Source organism: Neolamprologus multifasciatus, chromosome 12 (genome assembly GCF_963576455.1).
Source record: "Neolamprologus multifasciatus chromosome 12, fNeoMul1.2, whole genome shotgun sequence".
NCBI classification, from domain to species: Eukaryota; Metazoa; Chordata; class Actinopteri; order Cichliformes; family Cichlidae; genus Neolamprologus; species Neolamprologus multifasciatus.
In genome coordinates, this window is record NC_140450.1 from 10,285,201 (window position 1) to 10,308,120 (window position 22,920).

Sequence of the window (22,920 nt, forward strand, 5' to 3'; positions counted from 1 at the left end):
CAGTTAAAGATGTGTATTACAAGTGGCCAAAAATTCAGTTACAGACTCGTACAATATTTTGTGGATTCTGTGATTGGTTTAATGTTTCCGTTTTGAGATTGTTATTAAAATTTTATGCAGCACTGTTTTCCAATTTTTGCTCAGTCTGCTCACACGTCTCGACACTGAACAGCTCCAAAAAGTTCAACACATAGGGAAAAAAGATGGGTACCAAGAGAGGCAGACAGCTAACAGGGCAAAGTCATACAAAGGGTACAGAGAGAGGAAGACAGATCCAGACAGTGAGAGAGCAGCGAGATTTATCCAGGAGCGCAAAACATCAAAGTACGCCCGAGATGAAAGAGCTTATCAGGTGTGGAAATGAACCTGACCATCGAGTTCAGCTACACCTCTGCAGGCTCAGACTAACCTGCCTGAATGTGACACGCACGCACACACACACATGGAATGATCCACTATATAAATTGTGCCAAACACTTTTTATGCAACAGTTCTAAAAAAAATAGAACAATCTAAAATCAGTCGTATAATCAACACTAGAGTTCAATCTGTGCAGATGCTTTTCATTTCTTTGTATATTGTTACACCATAGGCTCCACTGGAATGTCACACTTGGGGAAGCAGTTTTAGATGTGCAGATGTTGCTAGCATGAGTTAAAAGCTTGGTGAGGTAAACCATTTTCGAAGAGGTATTGAACAGATGCCGGGGGAGGGGGTCATATGAGAGAAAGAAATCAAAATAATAAGTCTATCTCAGACATTCTGCTGCAGTGTTTCCACTGTGATGCATTTCAAGAGTAAATACGAAAAGCTGAGAAAACTGAAAAAAGTTGAGAAGGACGCCATGATGCGCGATACTAATGAGATAGAGTTGTAGAAAGTCGTATCCTAGCAGCCTGTTAAAATTTGCACAGGACTGAACGTAGATAATCAGTGATAGTTTGCATAATGCCTCTGCACTCTGACAGAGGACGTCTGAATTTAGAGGCTCTATATTTACCAATGTACATATTATTCTGTTGCCTTCAGATGGCACGAAGGATTCAGTGCACTGAAGTAGATTTTCTTACAGAATAACTGTTTCACCGTTGTTTTTGTATTTGCCTAAAGATGATTGATTACTTATGATTTCTTGTAAAACTGTGAGGGAAAATCTGACTCCAAATATGAAACAATACCTGCAATCACAGCAAAACTGTGCCTCGATGGTTTAGTGATTAACATATTCACTTTACACCTTTTGGGACTTGGAGGGGACAAAAATCTAGCCTCAGGGTGGAGATTACACGGTAATGTATTCCTAGTGCTGGTTGTAAAACTGGATAAATGAGATGGTTCTGGTGGGAAGGGCATCTGGCATAAAATCTGTGCCAAAATGAAAATATGGGGATCCATCCACTGTGGTGGCCCCCTTGGGAAATAAAGGAGTAGCCAAAAGCACATACACTCATACAAAATACTTTTAGATTTCACCTATTCAGTGATTAATTATTCAGGTTAATAACCAACACAGTAACGCAAACAAAATTTACTAAAATTATTATATCAAATTAATTGTGCATTCATTTGGTAGCTTAATAAGAGCACAAACTGACTTTCTGACTGAGAAAGTTCAAATGAAGAGCTCAGAAATCAGCTCAGAAAATTTTGATACATGATCTGCTGAGTTGTTAATGTTATACATAAAAATATGGTGAGTTTAAGTAAATATCTGGTTGCTGTTAACCACAAGGAGGGAACTAGATAAGCATGGAGGTATTTGTTTGAGGTCAGTCAAGTAAGAAGTCAGGCAAAGCAGTTATTCGCAGAGAACAAATTATCTTTTTCTTTTACTCTGAGCAACTGACTTAAACACATCTTGGTGTCCTTCCAACTCAAAAGCACATGAACACCTTGAAGTCAGAGGAATGATTCCTCACTGGGGATATGGCAACAACCGAGGAACATGTGAATAACGAGTAACTAAATGCCAGATTTTACAAATTATGCTCATTTCCAGTTTCAGATTTTCATTTTTGAAAACTGCTACAATAGCTTAGCGTAATTCCTCACCCCACCCAACTGCACCTTGAAAACAGATGGTAGGAGAAGCAGGTGGACTGGGTCCCTACTATGCACATCGCCAGAGCTGTGTACCAGACATGACCAAGTACATAACCACCACTTCTGAGAAGAGCATATTAAGAATATTTCCTCTCTTTGACATCACAAAGATCCATAGTTTTAACTAGCGGCCAGGTGGTGTGCCCAAGTGCTTACAAGTGCTCTTTAAATCAGCCAACCTCCCAGGCCACGCACCGGTACCAGTCCGTGAGTCGTTTGGTACCGGGCCGCGAGAGTTAAGGCTCGTGTGTGAAATTTATGGTTTTCAGGGTTTTTATCGTTATTTGTTTATCGTTTTTATCGTTAACTTATGAATAAATAAAAATGATTTTATTTTGTTGTATTTATCCACGACACCTTAAAGGCCGGTCCATGAAAATATTGTCGGACATAAACCGGTCCGTGGCGCAAAAAAGGTTGGGGACCGCTGCTTTAAATGATAACTCTGTTAGCGATGTGCTAGAGAAAAAATTGAAATGGTTTCATAAAGAAGAGAAGACAACATTTATGGTTTCCCACTGTATTCCTGAAGTACTTCTGTCTGAACACCGACAGAAAAATTAGCTCCAACTAGATGCTATCATGTGCGCTTCACATTACTGTAACTCCTCAACAATTATAGGTAAGAGAGAAAATTTAAATGGTTGGTGAAATATGAGAATTATTTTGTAATTTTACAGCCAAAACTCCAAAATAAATCCAGCTGGTATGTATGATACTTGTTTGATAAAGAGTTAAAATAAGAAAAAGTATAACTGGTCCACTTTAAGGACGTAGTTATTCCAAAACTTTCAGAAACAGATGGCACTTTTGTTGCCTTACCTTACTTGCAAATGTAAATGTCAATCAAGGAATGCATATGAGATCTTAAAAAAGGGGCCTTTTTATGGCAGAGACATAAATTCTGCCTCATGATAATGATTCTATTTATATGTTATGTTAATTGGGGGATTTTATTTACTCAAGTATATTTTTTCTTTATAAATTTGTCAGAAATAACATTTTTGTCAACCGACTTAACACAAACTTATTGCCTTTGCTGTGAATGGACCAATCATACTTACATGGCCCCAAAGGCCAATGAAACATTATCAGAAAATGACAAAAATAAAAATAGAAAACAAAGCGCTTTCCCCAGAAATACACAGACACAGTCGATGTGATTTGCTGCACAACAATAATGTGAATGTGTTACATTTTACTTGCACATGCAGTAAACAAGGCTGTGCACCAAAACAAAGCAGCTTCCTCTCCCTGCCTCCCCTCTCTGCAGGCCTCAGGGCTGTGTAGCAGCACCACAGTCTAATGCCATTATTCCTAATCCACCCTAAACCCTCCTAATCCATGGCTAATCTGGAGGAGAGCTTTTGGAGTCCACACTCACTCCTTCCTGCTGTTCCCACCCCTCAGCACACACACGCACGCACACGCACGCACACACACACACACACACACACTGTCAGCTCCTCAGAGGAAGGATTTATCAGCTCAACACATGCACACCTAAAAATTTCACAATAAACACTGCATAAAAACACTTCTCACACCCACTGCTGTATGTGCACACAATTATAATGTATTTTAACACAAAAAGTATTTTCTCACACACACTCAGCCGCTGGCTCCTGCATATGTTAGTGGGAGACATTTGATAAGTTCAGAGCATATCTGTCTATCCTGAGCAGGGGGGATTAGCCCAGGATAATCTGTACGAGTGTGTGTGTCTGCGTGTGTGTGCGTGTCCCCATATTTTTTTTTCTCTTGCTTTAAAATCCACCACACACTTCTCCCCTTTCCCGTCTCCCTTCCTCCCGCTCTCTGACTCTCTCTCACCCACCTCCTTCTTAACTCACAGTGACAGGCATTTTTGAGTCTTACCTCTTGAGAGAGGAAGGGGATGACTTGGGCGCAGATTGCGTTCAGCCGTTTAACGATCTCCGCCTGCAAGACAGAGAAGTGGGAAGCACACAATCATTTTTTAAATTTCTTTAAATTCTCTAGCAGACAAGAAGGCGTCATCCTGTTCACACAGCCTTCAATTCCTGATTCAGTTTATATCAAAGTAATAGCTCACATAACTTTCATTTCAAGACCTGTTTACTTCCTCACATGAAACTAATCATTTGATGAACATCTCTCATAAACTTGTGTTTAATATCTAGTGTGTTTCCTCCGAAACAAATCTCTGGGTGCACGGGAACTTGTGCATTTTAAATGTCAAGAATATTTAGTTAACTCTAACTCAGGAGGTAGAGCAGATTGATTACAAACTCTAAGTTATGCTATGACAGGATACTGGACAGACAAAGATATCCCTGTAAAGTGTTGTGTGAATTAGGAAAAGCACCGTAAGTCTTAAAAAAAGTGTTGCTAACCAAAGCAGAAAATTCAAGAAATAATATCTGAAAGTTTCATAAACTACAGGAAGACATTTCCATGCAAAAATATAGAGCATCACTATTATCACATATTCAATTCACTAAGCATCTAACCCATAACCAGCATTTTCTAAACAGCAACAACTTTTTTACTAAGCCGAATTTTTGCTAAACCTAATTACCAGGAGTAACCTTATTAGGTACACCAGTTCAACTGCTCATTAAAACAGATTTCTAATCAGCCAATACCACAGAAGCAGCTCAGTGTATATAAGCATGTAAGCACAGTCAACATGTCCTGCTAAAGATCAAACTGAGCATCAGAATTTGGAAGAAAGGTGATTTAAGCTACTTTGAATGTGGCATGGTTGCCATAACCACTTGTTGCAGTAATACAGAAGAGCATCTCTGAATATGCAACATGTCAAACCTTGAAGCAGATCAGCTACAGCAGCAGAAGACCACACTGCATACTACTCGTCAGCTAAGAACAGGAAACTGAGGCTACAGATTGAACAGGCTCACCAAAACTGGACAATAGAAGACTGAAAGAGTGTTTCTCACTCATGGTTTTCATGAGTCTCAATTTTCAGCGTAACATTTAGATGACAGGGTTACATATGATGGATCCAACCCTGCCTTGCATCAGTGGTTCAGGCTGCTGGTGGTGTAATGGTATCTGGTACTTTTTCTTGGCACACTTTGGGCCCCTGAGCATCATTTAAACTCCACAGCAAATATGTCCATCCCTTTATAACCAAAGTGTACCCATCTTTTGATGGATAGTTCCAGCAGCACAACATGCTATGTCAAGCTTAAACTATCTCGAACTGCTTTCTTGAACATGAGCATGAGTTCTCTGTACTCATCAGATCTCAATCCAACAGAAAACCTGTGGGATGTGGTGGAAGATTAGCATCATTCACATGTAGCTGAAATATCAGTACAAAAGTACAAAAGTGCAAAAGTCTCTGAGGAATTTTCGAGCACCTTGTTAAATCTATACCACGAAGGATTCAAATGATTCCAAAAGTAAAGACTCCAAACTGGTACTAGCAAGACAGAAGCTCCCAATCACACAAGCATTCATCCGCCTAAAATACAAAACCGTTTTACAGATTTTCTAACACATTTATAGAAACAGTCACGCCACACATTTCCTGTTTTTACCATTTTATCACTTAAATGTAAAACAAATTTGCATGCATCTCACACACAAATACAAACAGGCATAATGTGTATGCTCTGCACACATACTTCATGAATGAGGAAGAATAAAGCATTCATGTACTCTTATCCTGATGTATCCTGAAAAATGTCTATCGCTCCTTATATTTTCACCCTCTCTCAACACGGACATTATCTCTTAGTTACAAATCTTTTTTGCAGTGTTGGTGAACTTTATCAACTTCGAAAACAAATGCAGCTGAATTCTTTGAATAATCAAACAACATTTCTGCCAAGATGCTGAAGATTTACCTTGGACCCTGCCATCTAAGCCTCTTGACAGAATAATAATAAAAAAAAGTGTCACTCTGTGAAAGAAAAGGTACAAAATCGAATAATGTGGTTGTTTAAGAGACCTGTAATGGAAGCTGATAGCAAAATGGAACATCAACATTATCAAACTGAAATATAAAAGGGGAAGTGCACCTATAACTCACAATGTGCAGTATTTAAAAAATATCAGAATGAGTGCAGCAGAGTGTCTCTCTTTTTACAAATTCTTCTTTGCCAAATATGCCACGACAGCCAACAATGGACAGTTCACTGCTTTAATCTAAGATTATTGTCCTAGTAGCACTGAAAGAAGTCTTCTGCTGCTAGCCTAAAGCAAATCACGTAGAGAGTTGTGCTTAGGTCATGTCTTTGTACAGAGATCGCGTTTAATTCTTGAACAAGCCCCAATTTGATATGACCAGACCAGAACATTGGACTAGTAAAGACTTAACTAAGTATAAATCAGAATAATCTGTATTAGTAGTGTAAAACAATATGTAAAGCTACTCATGAAGTGCATGTTGAAAGTTAAAAACAAACCAAAGGGTAATGAATAAAGTTGCAGCCACACTGCAAGGAAGTTGCTCATTGCGTGTCTCTTTGAAGCTGACATCTGTTAACTATAACCCTCTAATGAATTTACTACTAGGTCATATATTAGACTGCATTCTCATTGGTAGTCCCTTCAATCAGTTGCCTGGAAGTTGTCAAAAGTTTATCTTGGGTTCTTTGCCAATGGTTTCACCTGGAGTCGCGTGAAATAGCCAAATATTATTCACATTCTATGATTTCTAGTTGCTGCCCTGCTTCCAGCGTGGGTGCTGCTTCAGTGATGGACACAGTAACTTAGATGAAGTTTAAAGTACCCCTGCAGAACACTGGTCAAGTGGCAAGTCAACTTAGCTCTGCAACACAACGGGAAAAAAGCACATACACAATGCACTATCGCTCACAATTCCATAATATTTAACAAGGTCTTTAAACTGACTCTTGTCTGTAACTAATTGGAGTAAACCTTTAAGTACCAGAGGAATGATTACAGCACTTAATTTGAAATAAACTGATAAAATGTGCCTTAACATTTAATGGGTGTTAGAGTCACTTGTAATGACAACCTCTGCAGATTTTTAAAGATATCTGAGAGACAGTTTTCAACAAGATGTAGGTCACTTTAAAAGGCATCATAATTTCATCATATGCCCATCAGAAAGCTATGACATATCCATTTTTCATCTGTAAAGACTGGATGTGTATTTAGTTCTTTAAATTATAGCAATTATATTTGATTCATTTAAATTCTGCTATTCTAAAGCTAAATGTCTCATTATTGGCCTCAAAAGTCCAACTTTACATTATCAGATTTACTCCTTATCCTTCTACGTCCCTGAAAGGTAATTCTCTGCTGCACTCTTTGAGCTTTATTCAGTTTAAGCTAAATGGATGATTTGTAAACATAAACCCAGAGAGAAAGTGGAGTATAGAAAGTGTAATCCTTTGCAGACAGATAAAGGAAAGTGTAACATTTTTGTTGACTTAACAAGTTAAATTTAAAAAAAGCAATCAGAGTTTGAGATAATTTCTCCAAGGCCAACACAAATATATAAGTTACATCCGTAACCTTGCCAAGCACTTGTTTTATGTACATAACCTTGGCAGAGGTGAACTTTGCTCTGGCATCAGTGGTAACAGAGCCCCCAGAGGCAAATAAGGCTTCAGACAGCAGCACAAGCAACGCTGCGGCAGTACGAGACACATAAACACAACCGTGTGCGCAAATACATGCACATGCACATACACACTCCAGCTTCTCTGTATTCATCAGATGTTTTATACTGAGCCCAAGGGCTAGCTTTTAAAGATTACACAGCACTCTCTCTTTCTAGATCAGGTAGAATTTTTTTAACAGGAAATTGCCTGATCCACTGTCCCAAAGGGAGTGCTAGTAGTGCACCTCAAATACAAACGCCAACACAGACAAAAGACTCAGACTCACAGAGAACCGCATACTAATGCGTACACAAAGATGAACATCACCTTCTTTGTTTGCAACACTAAGTGCATAAAACTACATAACTATTTCCTCTCGTGATGACATGAACATTATAGAGTCAGTTCACATCAAAGCCAAATTCACGTGTGCCTGCTGGTGACAATTTAAATTCTAAGTCCTAAACAATGTCTCTGCTTCTGTTTAGTAAACTTGAAAGCACATAATCCAATCAAGTACTGAATCAAAGGCAATGGCGAGTAACAGTGTGAATTTATATGCGATTAAACTTGGGTTATTTTATTATTTTTTAACTGGTAATGAACAAAGAAATGGCAATTCATAATGTTAGCTAATTATTTAATAGCTGGTTTGAGCATTATTTCAACTTTTATCATAACGTTTCAACTAACTTTGATAAAAGACGTTTTAGAGCCTGTATAAGGAGACAGTTTGGGTCATTGGGTTGTTAGGGTTGCAATATTAATGACTACCAATTATTAATAGTCGACTGATTGTTAAACATTCAAATAACTCTAAAGTTTACAGCATATGAACACTTGATTAATCAGTTTATCTTTAATCTATAACCCATGACAAAACACCGAGAACAATGTCTGTGAAGGTTCTCAGTCATCCAGGTCATCGTAGTCAAAGGAGCTTGCAAAGAAAAGCGTCTGGACCAGACGCTTTTCTTTGCAAGCTCCTTTGACCGTGAACAATAAAACCTTCTCCTAATTACTATTTCTCAAAGTGTGCCCTATTTTTGTGACAAGACACATAAACTTTAATAAAAACAAGTAACTGATTGTCAAAACGGAGTGACTAGTCTATTCAAATTCAAATTTGACTAATGATGTGACTCAGAACTTTAGTGAGAACACTTTAATGTTCTGAGAGAGACAATCTCATCTCAGCATTAAAGGACAAGCAGAAATAGTCATTTTTAGAAAAACCACCTCTGTGCCATCTGACCAGAACAGGTCAGATGGACCTGAACAGACAGTAGAGATGTTTATGAATCACGTTGAATCACGTTTTCTGAATATCACAGTTATTCAGAAAACAGAAGTTTAGAAAACTGATGCATGGGGTAAATATCATTCAGAAACACTGTGCATTTAGTTTGTTAGGTCACTCTAGCAAACAGGATGGAATGACAGGAAATTGGCAAAGAAATAGACGATTTAATTTGGCCCATTAAACCATACATAAAGTGGATGAAACCACACAAAGGAAAATTGGGTGGTTGTTACATTTATAAAAGTCTAACTTGTAATTTGGACAAAATAATTTCATGTTTCTATGGTGAACCTAATTAAACCATGTAGGATCTGTATGAAATTCAACAACTTTTTTTTTTTTCTGGAGAAGACATGATATAATCTAGTAAGAGTGGTTAGTTGCCTGGACTCACAAAATCACACGAGATTTCAAACCACAGGAAAATCACTGGGGTTATAAGAGGCAGACAACTATACACACACCACGTGTATGCTATTGCTATTTATTGTGGTTTAACGTGTCAAGGACACAAATGTAAAGGAAATTCTGCATCAAGCCTTGTAATAGCTTTCCTACTTTTGTTAATCCTGGATTGACAGCTCGGTGGCGCAGTGGTTAGTGCTGTTATCTCACAGCAAGAATGTCCAGGGTTAAAATCCACAATCTGGCTAGTTTGCAGATTGTGGGTTCTCTCTAGGTACTCTGGTTTCCTCACATAGTTAAATGTCATACAGTTATTGCGGATCGGTAAATTGGTGATTCTAAATTACCTGTTAATGTGAGTGCAAATGGTTGTTTGTCGCTATGTTTTAGCCCTGTGATAGACTGGCAACCTGTCCGGAGTGTACCCTGCCTCTTACAGGTAAAAGTTATTAAATAGTGTTGGAATAAAGTGAGAAAATTATGAAGGATTAAAATATTCCAAGAGCTCCACTTACTTCATCTAAACATGTTTCAATCCTGTTTTATCAACACAAAATGCACAGGTTTATTGAATATGAATACGTTGTGTTGATTTAACTCAGTTGTTTAAGTTGCTGCCAAAGCAAAACATCTGTGTGCAACCAATGTACACTATTGAATTAAGTAAATCCAATATGCTCTTTTATGCAATTCTGCAATCTGAACAAATTATTACAACAAGCTCTAGCAAAACCTGAAGTGTAAAGAGGAAAGGTGCAAGCAAAGGCAAAAGTGCCAAAAGGCCTGTGGATCAAGGTGAATAAATGTAAGCACTAAGTAAGCAGAGATTGACTATCTGGAGGCAGTGTGTAAAAGCCTTTTAACTTATCCATGTGCAGAGGCTATGTTATTTGAAATTTTTAAAGAATACTTAATGCAGGAGCTTGAAATAGTTTCCCCCATTTTTCTCAAAGTCACCATTTAGCAGGCAGCAGCTGTGTCTCGTCTCAATCGTCTAGTCAAACAAAAGTCCATAAAAGCCCTACATGCCAGGTGATGACTAAAAAAATAAGCTAGGACTCAGTAAAAATCACAAAATTGCCAGTGCAAGGTCTAAAGGAGGTGGACTTGCCCATCACATATCTAATTCTGCCACTGGCTGGAAGCTGACTTTCACATTATTTCAACCAAGGCTGAAGTATGAAGAAATATAATGGCAAAGAAGCAGCACTAGCTCAAGTGAAGATTTTACAAGTTTAGAGTAGATGCCACAGAAAAGGCATTTATCTAGAAAATATATATTTTTAAAGTACTCAACCAGGCAGCATGGATATATAAAACCATATAAAAAAAAGGACTGCTTCAAAGCGAGCCTATTCACTCTTGAGACTAGGAGACCTGAGGAGTTATTAACTCAAGGGGATTCAGAATAACTTCTTCAGTGTTTACTCTTGATGATTCACTTACAAATATCTCACAAATTATGACACCGTGTTAGAAAATACCTTTAAACATATTTGACACTCAACTTTTTTTTATCCTTTTTTCATCAGTAGTGCTAAACCTTAGAGCTGAAGTGTCAAACAAAAGGCCCAGGGGCCACAACTGGCTTTCCAAAGACTAATCCAAAGGCTTTGTGAAGAGGACATACATTTTAGACCTGTAACCGTATTTACTGTATGCCCCCCCCCCCCCCCCCCCCCCCCCACCACCACCACCACCTATCAATGGCAATTTATACTACATCAAAGCTCATCATTTTAGAATTACGGGACAGTCTGCGCAACAAGCTAACAAACTTTTTCTGTAATTTTACACCTTTGTTATAATTTGAGCATTTCTTTATCATATAGAAATACTAAGATGTCGTTTTGAAACTGACATTTGTTTTCTTATATTAAAATATCTCAGGGATTAAATGTATAGTTAAACTTCCTTACACTGACAGAAAGCAGAGTTTCACTGCTCCAACCCACTTAACATCAAAGTGGGTTATACGTGGCCCACAATGTAAAATGGGTTTGACATCCCTGCTTTAGATGATGTAAATTAAGAGCCTGCAGTATTCTTTAGGATGGCAAAGGAACTACACAAAGGAAACCATTTAGTGTCATGTACACCTCAAATTACCTTCTAATGCATAACAAGACGGCATAGAGGACCTAAAACACTGACATTTTTATTTTATATTTAATGTTTATACAGGAAAAACTTGCTGAGCACACATGCCCTTTCTCAGCTAGACTCTTCTTCACATTCACGCACTGGAGAGCTGCTCAGTGTGTATCAGACCCAAGCTAGTTGATGTTCAACTGCCTTACTAAAGGGCGTCTTAAATTTTAGTGCTGAAAATAAAAGCAGGAAAGGAAGACATTCTTTTTTTTAACAGCCAGGAAGTTGTTTGGCAATTCTCTATAGGGCCACAATTTAATTTGATTATTGAAACTGTTGGGCATTTTTTTTCTTAGTAAACAGAGAAAATGCCTAAGGCTACATCGTGCCACAAACCCAACATTTGATGTGAAGTCTTTGTTCGTTGTTGAAGAACAAAGAGGTAAAAACTGTAAAACTCAGATTTGTTTAAATATATACTTATTGATGCTTCAGACACATTTCTTCAAAGTTGGATCAGGGACATGTTTACCACTTTGTTTCATCATCTCTTCTTTTTACAGCAGTGTAAAATGTAAAGTGTTTGAGAACTGCAGAGAAACACTGCTGTAGTTAAGAAAGCAAAATGTTTCCTCTCAGGTTTTTTTTTCTCTGTCCATCACTGACACGGATTTCAAATCAAATAATCAAGATGTGACTGATTCAGCTTTAATTCAAGGAGTTTAACAAAAGTACTTTATTACTGGTTTAAAAATTAGAGTAATTTTTAATCCACAGTCCCCAATTTTGAGAGGCTCAAAAGAAATTGGACAAACTAACATAATTTCAAGCTTGAGAATTGTTTTTAACAGTCACTCACAACCCCTTGAATTCCAGAAGCCAAAGTAATCATCAAATACTGTTTTTCCACCGTTGAGATGCTCTGCAAGGCCTTTAATATAACTGCCTTCAGTTGCTGCTTGTTTGTGGGTCTTTAGTTTAGTCTTCAATAGCTGAAAAGCAAATAGTAGGGTTTAGATCAGGTGACTGACTTAAAGAAGATCCCATTTCTTTGTCTTGAGAAACTCTTGGGTTCCTTTTTCAGTATGCTTTGGGTCATCGTCCATTTTCACAGTGAAGTTCTGCAATCACATTTGCAGCATTTGGTGGAATCTGAGCAGGAAGTATAACCCTGCACACTTCATAATTCTTCCTGCTACTTCTATCAGAAGTCGCATCATGAATAAACACTAGTAGCTCAGTTCCAATATATCCAGGCCAAAACATCTACAATGTTTGATAGATGATGAAGTATAGTGTACCATTTATTTCCTTCTCCACGCTTTTCTCTTCCCATCATTCTGTTACAAATTAATCTTGACTTCATCTGTCCAGAACTTAATGTCCACAGCTGTGCAGGGTCATTTCAATGTTTTCTGAAAAAGTCTAATCTGACCTTCTTCTTCTTAAACACAACAAGTGATTTGCACTGTAGACAGTTATACTACTTAAGGCGTCCTTTGCTTTTGGAGTGTGACAGTAAAACACCAAAACAACACCTCCTCAAAAGTGTTTTTGACTTGGAGAGATGTTATTAGGGGTTTTTCTCAACCAAGCAAAGAATATGTGATCATCCATTTTAACTGGCTTACGAGGACTTTAGGGCCTTTAGATGTTGCTAAGCGGGCCAGTGGTTTTCTGCTTTTTAAGAAAGTACCAGATTGTTCTTTTGACACTCATAACATTATTATCTCTCTAATAGGTTTATTTTGTTTTTTCACCCTAATTATTGTCACATTTACCTTCATCAACAACCTTTTGGACCTCAATTCATGCAAAGCTACAAAAAGTGGAATTTAGTCAATTCCACGACTTAAAGCTGAAGCGCTGCACTGTAAACACATTGTCTGATTTAGAATCCAATGTGGTGATGTAGAGATGCAAAAATGACACAAAAAAATTGCCACTGTCCAAAAGCTTAGAGATGTAACTGTGTATAAGCATTTATTTTGAAAGATTTCAAAGTTACAACATCACTTGTAAAGATGCAGATCTTCCCTAACAACTCCAAGCAACATTTGGAAGAACTGACCCAAAGATATTGGCATCAGAACAGAAACAAAAGCACCAGAGCGGAAAGGGAAATGGAGGTGTTTTTCCATGAGGCAACACAACCAATTTCAGGTGACATTTTACATCAATGGCAAAATATTATGTCTGGCGGCCAGAGTGCAGGGATGTCAGCCCGTTCGGCCAACACGTCTTTTCACCCTGAAGAGACCAAAGCAAAAAAAGCAAGGCTTCCTTTTTTCCCAAAAAATGTCCTGCAATTCGTGCAAACCTGGAGAATTTGTTTCTGCGATGATCAGGGCCCAGCTCTAACACGCAGTATTCACCTTGTTGACAAAAATAAGAAACAACTGGCCAGAGATTGCACTGAGGTTGGGACTCAAACTAAGTCAATCTATGGAGCCTTTTGCTAGTTAAGAGTCTGCAGTCACATAAAACAGCAGCAACCCCTGAGATCATGGGTACTGGATTTTTCTTTGAACCTGTATGTGAGTCGCTGCAGAAATGTTCTACCAGTTAAAAAAAAAAAGAGAGAAAATATCTTTCATCAGTAGCTTTGCAACATCAAACCTCAACAATACAGAGAAAATGTAACTAATAGTGTGATCTTCCTGAGCTATTGAATTTCATGACCACAAAAATTGACTTCTGTAGAAATTCTTATTATATATTCTTATTATTTCATTATTTGCCAGAAATAATCCACTTGTTATCTGTTTTCTTTAAAAAAAAATCTCTTTGTGATAATGGGGTGGCAACTAAGCTAGTGACAGAGAAAAACGTGTTTTGTTTTGTTTTTTTAGTTGAATTGTTATCCAAAAGAGTAATAAGAAGAAGAAGAATATGAGAGGAAAAACAGCCCCACAAGCCCCACTTTAACTCCTAACAACAAAGAAATTAGATCAGGCAAGAGCCCTGGAGTCAGATTGGGTCAGAAAGAAGATCAAATGTCCATCTCCCCTGTGGAGCTTTGTAAGCACCACATCAGCACCACTTTTCACCACCAGCTAATACACCTAATGGACCCCACTATATAAAGGCTACTCTCTCTTGTGACTCTGTATGTGTGTGTACGTGGGTGGGTGGGTGTAAGAAACAGCTAGATCAGTGGAGAGAAACAGAGAAGAAAAACAAAGGGTGCTATACAGACAGGTTACAAACAGTTCAAAGGAAAGGAGCACTTAATGTAAAGTTTTCCTTCCATCTTTCAGTCTGACATGTGCGCCGCTTTCGTGCACTCCTCCCTTTAACTGACAGCATAAAAATGTCTCAGCTTCATGTTTGAATGAGCACCCCGGTCATATTTGCTTTACTTACTGGGTTTGGCCAATTAACATTTACATATTACTTTCAAGTCTGAACTGCGTGAAATCAGGATATGCACAAACTCACAGCAGTGCATGTGTCTGCCTGACTGTATTTTGTCCAGCTCACTAAATGCATGCCTGTTTTGCAGAATGTCCCGAATAGCAGCAGCACGTGTGTGATAACATATCTCAAAAACGTAATTTCTTAGGTGCAATTCGTTTGAGACGTTTATGATTTTGTAGAGCAACCTCTCTCTCTCTCACAGATTATGGCAGTGGTGGGGTACAGGTTTCTTTCATACACACAAACTAAGACCCTGCCTTACAATAGAGGAGAGAACCAAACATTCAAAAGCCTGATTAATTTTCACCAGACCAATGCTGACAAGGCTCATTGCCACATGTATAAATCTTTTTGTTCCCCCTATTACGTGGCTTTCTCTGTTGCTGTAAAATAATGTCTACATGCAACCTAGTTTCAGATGAATTATGTAGGTTTTATAAGACTGACATACCTACACATAATAAATATAATCACACAAAAAAAAATTAGGTCAGCTTTTACAGAATGGAAGCCCTGAACAAGCTATATATTGAAAAATGTGGAACAACAATTGTTCATTCCTCAACATAAAAGAGGGAATGGAAGTGAAAATGGCTTATTCTGGAGCTGACTTGGATTGTGAACTCTCTGCTGTTATTACCACACAGTTATTGTTTCTAGGCCTTAAATTCGACACCCTCCCACCCCGGGACCCATGCATTAGGGAGTGTTGTATTTTTAGTACGTTTTTAGCTAATGCATGTAATAAATCAACTATTATCATTAATTATTTTGCACAATTGAAAAAAACATCCCCACAGCATTAGTAGAGATGAAAAAGGTAAAGAAAAAAGTTTAATTTCCACTTATGTTTATGTTACTTAAGCATGGCAGACTAAATCATTTGCCTCTCCTCTCTCCTCACACTAGCAGCAGATAATGTCATGACATGAAACTGAAGTGATCTGTTAACCTCACCACCACCAGGTCTTCCTGCTTTTCTGGTTGAAACCCAACTTTGCATCTTGTGCAGCTCCTGTGGTTACTGTGGTACTACACTTTTTCACCATCAAATATGAATTTTACTGTAAAAATACTGTTACATAGTGAAATTTAGGATAGAACAGATTATCTTTTTAATTATGTATATGAAGGTTTTACACTCTATAAATACTTACTGATTTAAATTGCAAATACTGTCACTTTGTATTACAGTGCTACCATCCTGTAGTGGTTTACACATTTGTCTAATAAGGCAAAAGATCCCTGGTTTGAGCCGGGCTCGATGTCCTTTCTGACACAACCTGGTATGAAAATCTGCAAAATCAAACACGTGGAACAACCTGCTGTGGCAACACCTTGTGAATAAGGGAGTAGCTTTGCTGTAGTTTTATATTACTAACTTAATGTTGTTCTCAATGCATTTCTAAAATCCCAAATTCAAAGTACCACTGGAACACTATGTGACCAAAATCCTCAAATCGAAATAAATGGCTCCCTGTCTGCACCAGTAAAATGAGCTGTCAGACCTCATTGAAATCGCTGCCAGTCTTCAGTATCAAAACGTCTTATTACTTCCTTCTTTTACCACTTTCTCATCCCTTCTCCTACCCATTTTCTCCCCGTCCTTCACTTTCTTTATTTCTCTTTCAGCTTTGCTAATTTGCAATTGATTAGCTGTCCTCTCAGTCAGCTCAGTCCCATGCTCGACATCCCTCGTACCCTCCTCCCTCCTTATCCCTCGCCCCCCTTCCCCTTACCTCACAGCCTATCCTCTCCTCCATCCGCGAGTCAATTTCTCTTTAACGAGCATTGGTACATTTCACTCCCCGGGCACCGGGGCCCTTCTGTGTAAATAAAACACAGAGCAGAGTCAAAAATCAATGGGCCTATTACCCTCCGAAAATGCTAAACAAGCAAAATTAGCGGCTCGCTTGGTGGTGGAGGCCTTAATGTCCTTCCTACCCTCAGCATCACCACCACCAGCCCCCCTCTCTTCAATCTCAGCATCCACTCAGCAAGCCACATACTTTGTATCATCATATTGAATGCCATGGATAGAAAACACATATTTATGCCTGGGCATGTTGGTGTAATACTCAAAATCATTTGCTTCCAAAAGTCTCTCCCTCACACAAGGACAAAACATGCACCGCACACTGCTGGCAGAAATGAGGGATTCACTCTTCTGAGAGAAATCATTGGGCACCACACGGAGCTATAGGCCACATTTAACCGCTTTTTATTTCGCCTGCCTTGCCCATATAAACACAGCACACGCACACACAAACAGCAGCAGCCAGCAGGAATTTATAGTAGGGATCCCATATTTTATCAGACGAGTCTGATTAGTGTGGCAGTAAAAAGCTGCACGTGTGTCCAACATTTGCACGCAGAAATACACACGCGTACTGACAGAAACAAACACTAGAGCACACACAAGTAAATGTCTACATTGTAGGAGCACACGCACAATGTGAACAAATACACAAATAGTGCACACAAAACTAAATAAACAACGACAGTGTGCCTACAGACAAACACAGACCAACACACACAATCACACACGTGCGCACACACACACACACACACACACACACACAGAGTAAACATGTACAGTATGTACAGGCTGTTAAACATACACACACGCGTGCACACATGCACACACACAGCAAAGCAAACACATGGTATAGATACGGAAAACACACACACAGAAAGACAAAGGCCAACAACTTATCACTTCCACTCTCTCTCTCTCACACACACACACACATACGCACGCGCACACAGCCACACACACTACACACACCATTTGTCTGGAAATGAATGTGTAGCTGGTTAGCTGTGGTTCATTTATCCTGGCAGCTGATGTGTGGTTAACAGAGACATTTATGCTAATGACCTTCCGTGTTTAAAAAAGGCAGCAATAATGTAAAGGCTCGTTAAAGGCCAAATCCTCGTTCGCTTGAGTCATTTTTCAGCCCATTTTCTTGTTCAATTAAACTGATGAAATTATTATTCGCATGTGAAATGACTATTCAACCTCACGAGGCAACCGACCGCTCGAAAATAGAACAGGGGACAAATGGATCAAATTCTTAAATGTTGGTGGCTGATGTTCTGGCCTCATCCCGGGCTGCTCCCGTTTCACTATGACTCTTTACAATAATTCAGAAAGTTGCTAAACGTGTGCCGTGAAGGGAGTTTTTTTTTTATGTGTAACTCATTTCTCAAGTTGGGAATTCTAATCCTGTTTTAGAAAATCACAAGCAATAAGAATAACATCATTTTGTGTGTAAATATCAACATATTGATAATGTAACTTGTTTTTATGTTGGAAATGCCACTATTTCAGAGCACTTTGTAAACTGATAGCAGTCTTTAACATCCAGAAAAAGCAATAACTATACTTCAGCTGCGTTATCTGTATTATGGAAGCACATGACCCTTCACTGTCAAAGAAAATGGTGAAAGAGAAAAGGTAAAGACCTCAAAAATATTCTTCCAGAATATTACCAGCATGCTGGGACATTTTGAAAACTGAGATATTCCAGTCCTCTGCTTAAAAGCTGTCCTATGTAATGGCGTGAATAAATTAAAGTGCCTCCAAATTTGCTGGACTTTGCCCAGTGAGATATTTAGAATTTAAAAGCACTTACAAATTGGAATAAAAGTCCCATTTCCATTTGCAACCCTTTTGTCACACAGTACAGCGGGGTTTACGTCAGATGTTTTGTTTTGTTGTTGTTTTTTTCCTTTTCATCATTTGAGTAAAAACATCTCTTACCTGCTTGTGCATCTCGATGTTCAGCCCGTACGACATTTCGTAGTACTGAAAGATAAAAGCAAGGTCGATCAAACATGTCTTCTCTGTTCCTCTTTTCACACACACACACACACACACACACACACACACACACACACACACACACTAATAAAATACTAATGGCAACACATAAAGTAAGCTGTCTCACCATGACATAGTGCCTCTGCATCTCAGTTTTCTCACTGGCCAGTTTCTCACATTCCAATTTCAGACTGCGAGACAGATAGAAAATGTTTTGTTAGCACGTGTCACCATCAAACACACAGCAAGCTGCATCCATGCCACATGCAAACACATGATCAAAAGTAAAACCAAAAGACCAAAAATCTTTTCTGACTTCTGACTTCTAAATGACTTATTTTGTAGGGAGTGGATAAAAGAGGATGAGCGAGAATGAAACATGACTTTAGCAAACTGAAAGCGGAGATGATACTTGCACTATACTGCGCAGGCAAGTCACTGCATCCTGCCACTTTAAATTTGCATTTCTAAATATGAGAGCTACAAAAGAAAGACAAATAAGTTGTTTGGATCGCAGCAATTTCCTCTGCAGACACAGGCACTTACTCAGCAGGTGTAGTGCAGTAATTAATGGATCGATGGACAACCACACAAACCTCATCATATATTCTTATAGTGCGAGTAAAAGCCTAAACTGCAACATCAACAAAAAAAAGCAACCATATCATTAGGATCCATTTTACGGAAAAGCTTAACTCTTTTGTGTCTGCCAGTGTATCGCTCCTCATAAAGTTTTTGTGCATGTTTTAAGAAGGAACTCAAAAAGGTTTATATCATCATCAAAACCTTTGCGTGTACACTTCAAACGCAGCAATGTAAAACATGAAAAGAAATGAGAAATTTCAACATTTGCTTAAATATAAATGCTGAAATCAGCTGAAAATCTGGGGCATTGCCAGACGTTAAATGTTTAATACCTCAACTTTATTTAAGTTTGATGATGACGGTGTCCTCTTCTTTATTTGTACTCTAAGGTTGGGGAATATTCTCAAAGAGATTCATGGTTTTAGTAAGGTCCATAACATGTTTACATTTCTTCTAAATAAGAACTACCATAATAATAAATACTAATAAATTCATCCTTAAAAAACATGAAACATGTGGGACCATCGTAATTCTTATTGTAGCGTATTCCCAGAGTATGTCTGACTCACTGCTATTTAAAAAAAACGAATAAATAAAATCTGATCAGCGCCACCCTCGTTTTGGATTGCACTGGAACGAAAGAGTTTGATCTGTGCGGCTGTAGCATTAAGCATGCAGCGCACCATTCAGCCAGTTCAGCCTCAGGACTGGCCAACAAACTGGACCACTGGTTCATCTCACCAGGTGATTGGGTAATAATTATGAGGTGGCCAGAAGTGGGTGATTATTATGCATTGGTATTGTGCCTGTGGTTCAGCCCTGAGCAATGTATTTCACACTTCATCATGTCAGGTAAAAAAGTATTTCACACCACTTGCACTTGCAGAGAGAGAGAGAGAGAGAGAGAGAGAGAGAGAGAGAGACGTGCATGCAAAGGTTGATGGGGGTTTACCTGTGGTTAGTCACTAGTAAAAGATGGACCTTAGACAAATACAGGCTACCACTGTTTTAGCTGCATATGGTGCATTTGAGAGGAATAGCAATATAACGTGCCTGAATATAAATGTCAAACTCAACATACTGTATTTCTTAATCAAAACTTAAATTTAAAAAATACATTTCTGTCTTGTATTTCATGTTCTTGCATCACACATTTCCCTAATAATTTGGTCATACTTCGTGACTCATACATGACTGGTACACAGCAGCACAGAACTCGACCATTTCTTTAACATTATCTCGGGTTTTTCGGTTTACAGTGTGAGCCAATTCTTTTAGATTCATTATTTCTTTAGTTAGCATTTTCTGTGTGTGGATGGGGGGGAGGTGGTCACTAGTATAAGCTCCTGATATCCAAGGTGACTTAGGGTTAGGTTTCAACTGACCAAAAGTGCAAGAACCAAAAGGTAATTAAGAAGAAAAAAAATATTATAGGTAACATTTAATAATCTAAAACCAAACGTATTTATTAATTATTAATTGTGCATTTTACATGTAAACATTTTTTAACATTTAATTTTTTAAATTCCAGCTATTAAAGTGATTAATTAACCCACTAATTACTTCCAATGCGCACTCAGAACAACAGGGATCAAATTCGCAATCGCTTCTATTGTGGGGAATGCAGAACGGTTCGTAAGTTTACTGCTGTTCTGGCTGATGAGCTGATGTTTCAGTGCAGCCCAAATGTCATGCTCGTATCCGAAATCCTACCTGTGATACTGCGCCTGCAGGAACTGGAACTCCTCCTTGATCCGGTCGCAGGACTCGGTGACAGTGAACTTGAACGGCTGTCCCGGCTGATGAGGGACCTCAATCCAAAGCAAACAGCGTGCGAAGGAAGAAAGGAAGAACTGAGCCACCAAAGTTCAGCGTCACGACACACACACAGGCAGGACTGTAGCTGACAATAGGCCTCTGTGATAAGGATGGCCTTTTTGGTTTCACTCAGTCTCCTTACACGTTAACTCACGCACACTCAGAGACACACATGCAGCTGTGGCAGTTTGACAATGAGCGCAATTGTCCGTGAGAGCGCGCAGTGGCACGGAAACTTGATCTAAACTGATTACGCATCAGGCGCGACTGTTAATCTGCGCTGTTTTGACACACTGCTCTTACCGCTACTGTTCTGTACTTACCGGATGCCGCGCCGGGGGGTACATCTTGCTCAGATCTCGAATCATTGAAAATGTATTGCAATGTTCATCCAGAAAAACACGAAAACAAAGTGTGTGAGAACCGAGCTTTCTCCGTGCGTAAAAAGTCAGTCAGTGGCTGGTTTGCGGGCTAAATGCAGGTTCCGCGAAGAGTGGAGACATCCTCGGACCTTTGGCTGACCAGAGACAGCAAGACAGTAATTCAAAAGTCCATTCAGCGTAATAATAAAAGCAAAAATTGTCTCAGTCTTTTCCAAAATCTCCAGCACCTTATTCTAAGCGCTTAACGTTCTCCTTGTGAACTAACAACAAATCCTCTATCTTCTCAGATTTCTCACAGAAAACATTAAAATCTCGCACACCATGACCCTACTTGTCTGCGAGTACGCTTCTCCACAGCGTCCCGTTGTCACGCGTTCATTGGTTTATTTCCTACAGTCTCCGTTAAAGGTTTGCATCCTCATTCAGCACCCGCCGACCGACCACCTCTCCGACTACAGCAGCCTGCCTCCGCGACGCCAAATTTAGAAGCAACCAGTCGAACGAGCTCAATTACATATTCACTACAATTACAAGGACCCGTAGCACGACGTCGGGACGTGTAGTTTAATTCATATTAGTCGATAATAAGCCCTACAGATGTGCGTCTGCTGTAAAGAACTACAACTTCCCAGCTCCTTCGCGAAACCCCCAAAGCCAATGGTGTGTGGTCCGAGGGAGGAGCGGCCATTAAAGCCAGCCAATAGCGACAGAAAAGTATACACGCTCCGTTGCACCCCCCTGCCAATCATCTATAAACTATCCAATCACATCCAGCAAGACGCGATTTATGCAGACCCCCACGTGGGGGCTGCTCTGGTACAAAAGGATGTCACAGGGATTAATCTGAAAACGATCTGTTGACTTATGTGTTCTTTTTTTTTCTTTCTTTTTTTCCAGAGACTTTGGGGCAGAAGCGAACATATGGCCCCTTGGTCTCATGTTTTTTTCCTGTTTCCTAATTGAATCACCTATTAAACAGTCTGCTATCATGTCCGCAGATTGCACCTATAACCCTGCAATTAAATTCGCATGCAGCCCCCTCATCTCTCACTTCACATTATGTAAATCACACAGAGGGTGGACAAATAAAAAACTGATTATGTTAGAGCCACAAAGGTGGCATCAGTATCAGGCTGGATGTCAATTAGCAATTCAGCCTGTTCTATTTGGAAAAACATTTGCACAAATTTCTAATTTTATGTTTTTTTCTTTTAAATTAAGTTTTTAACTACATAATAACAATCTGGTTGGTTATGGTCGGGCTGTTTTTAACTTCGTCTGCATTTAAACATTTAACAAATTTTAGAAATCCCTCAGATCTCAACTTAAAAAGTGAGTAGCATCTGTGACTGCCAGCTAAAATATACCGCAGGCAAACGAAATCTGGTGAAGTGAAATCAT

General features: G+C 39.0%; 1 protein-coding gene across 3 annotated transcripts in view; it reads right to left on the minus strand.

Annotated features, from left to right (window-relative positions):
• LOC146506444 (transducin-like enhancer protein 4) overlaps window positions 1–22,647 on the minus strand; it is a 45,451-nt gene extending 22,804 nt beyond the window's left edge. The window contains exons 1-6 of one of the 3 annotated variants that reach the window (XM_085180491.1): window positions 21,851–22,647; window positions 21,460–21,653; window positions 21,032–21,129; window positions 18,861–18,924; window positions 18,674–18,718; window positions 3,982–4,044 (exon numbers count right to left, since the gene is read on the minus strand). In XM_085180491.1, the coding sequence (XP_085036617.1) occupies window positions 3,982–4,044; window positions 18,674–18,718; window positions 18,861–18,924; window positions 21,032–21,129; window positions 21,460–21,504 (315 nt within the window). In that variant the 5' untranslated portion in view covers window positions 21,505–21,653; window positions 21,851–22,647. Of the gene's footprint in view, window positions 1–3,981; window positions 4,045–18,673; window positions 18,719–18,860; window positions 18,925–21,031; window positions 21,130–21,459 lie in introns of all 3 variants that reach the window. The other 2 variants (XM_085180493.1, XM_085180492.1) reach the window with 2 other exon arrangements.
• Window positions 22,648–22,920: the final 273 nt, after the last annotated feature.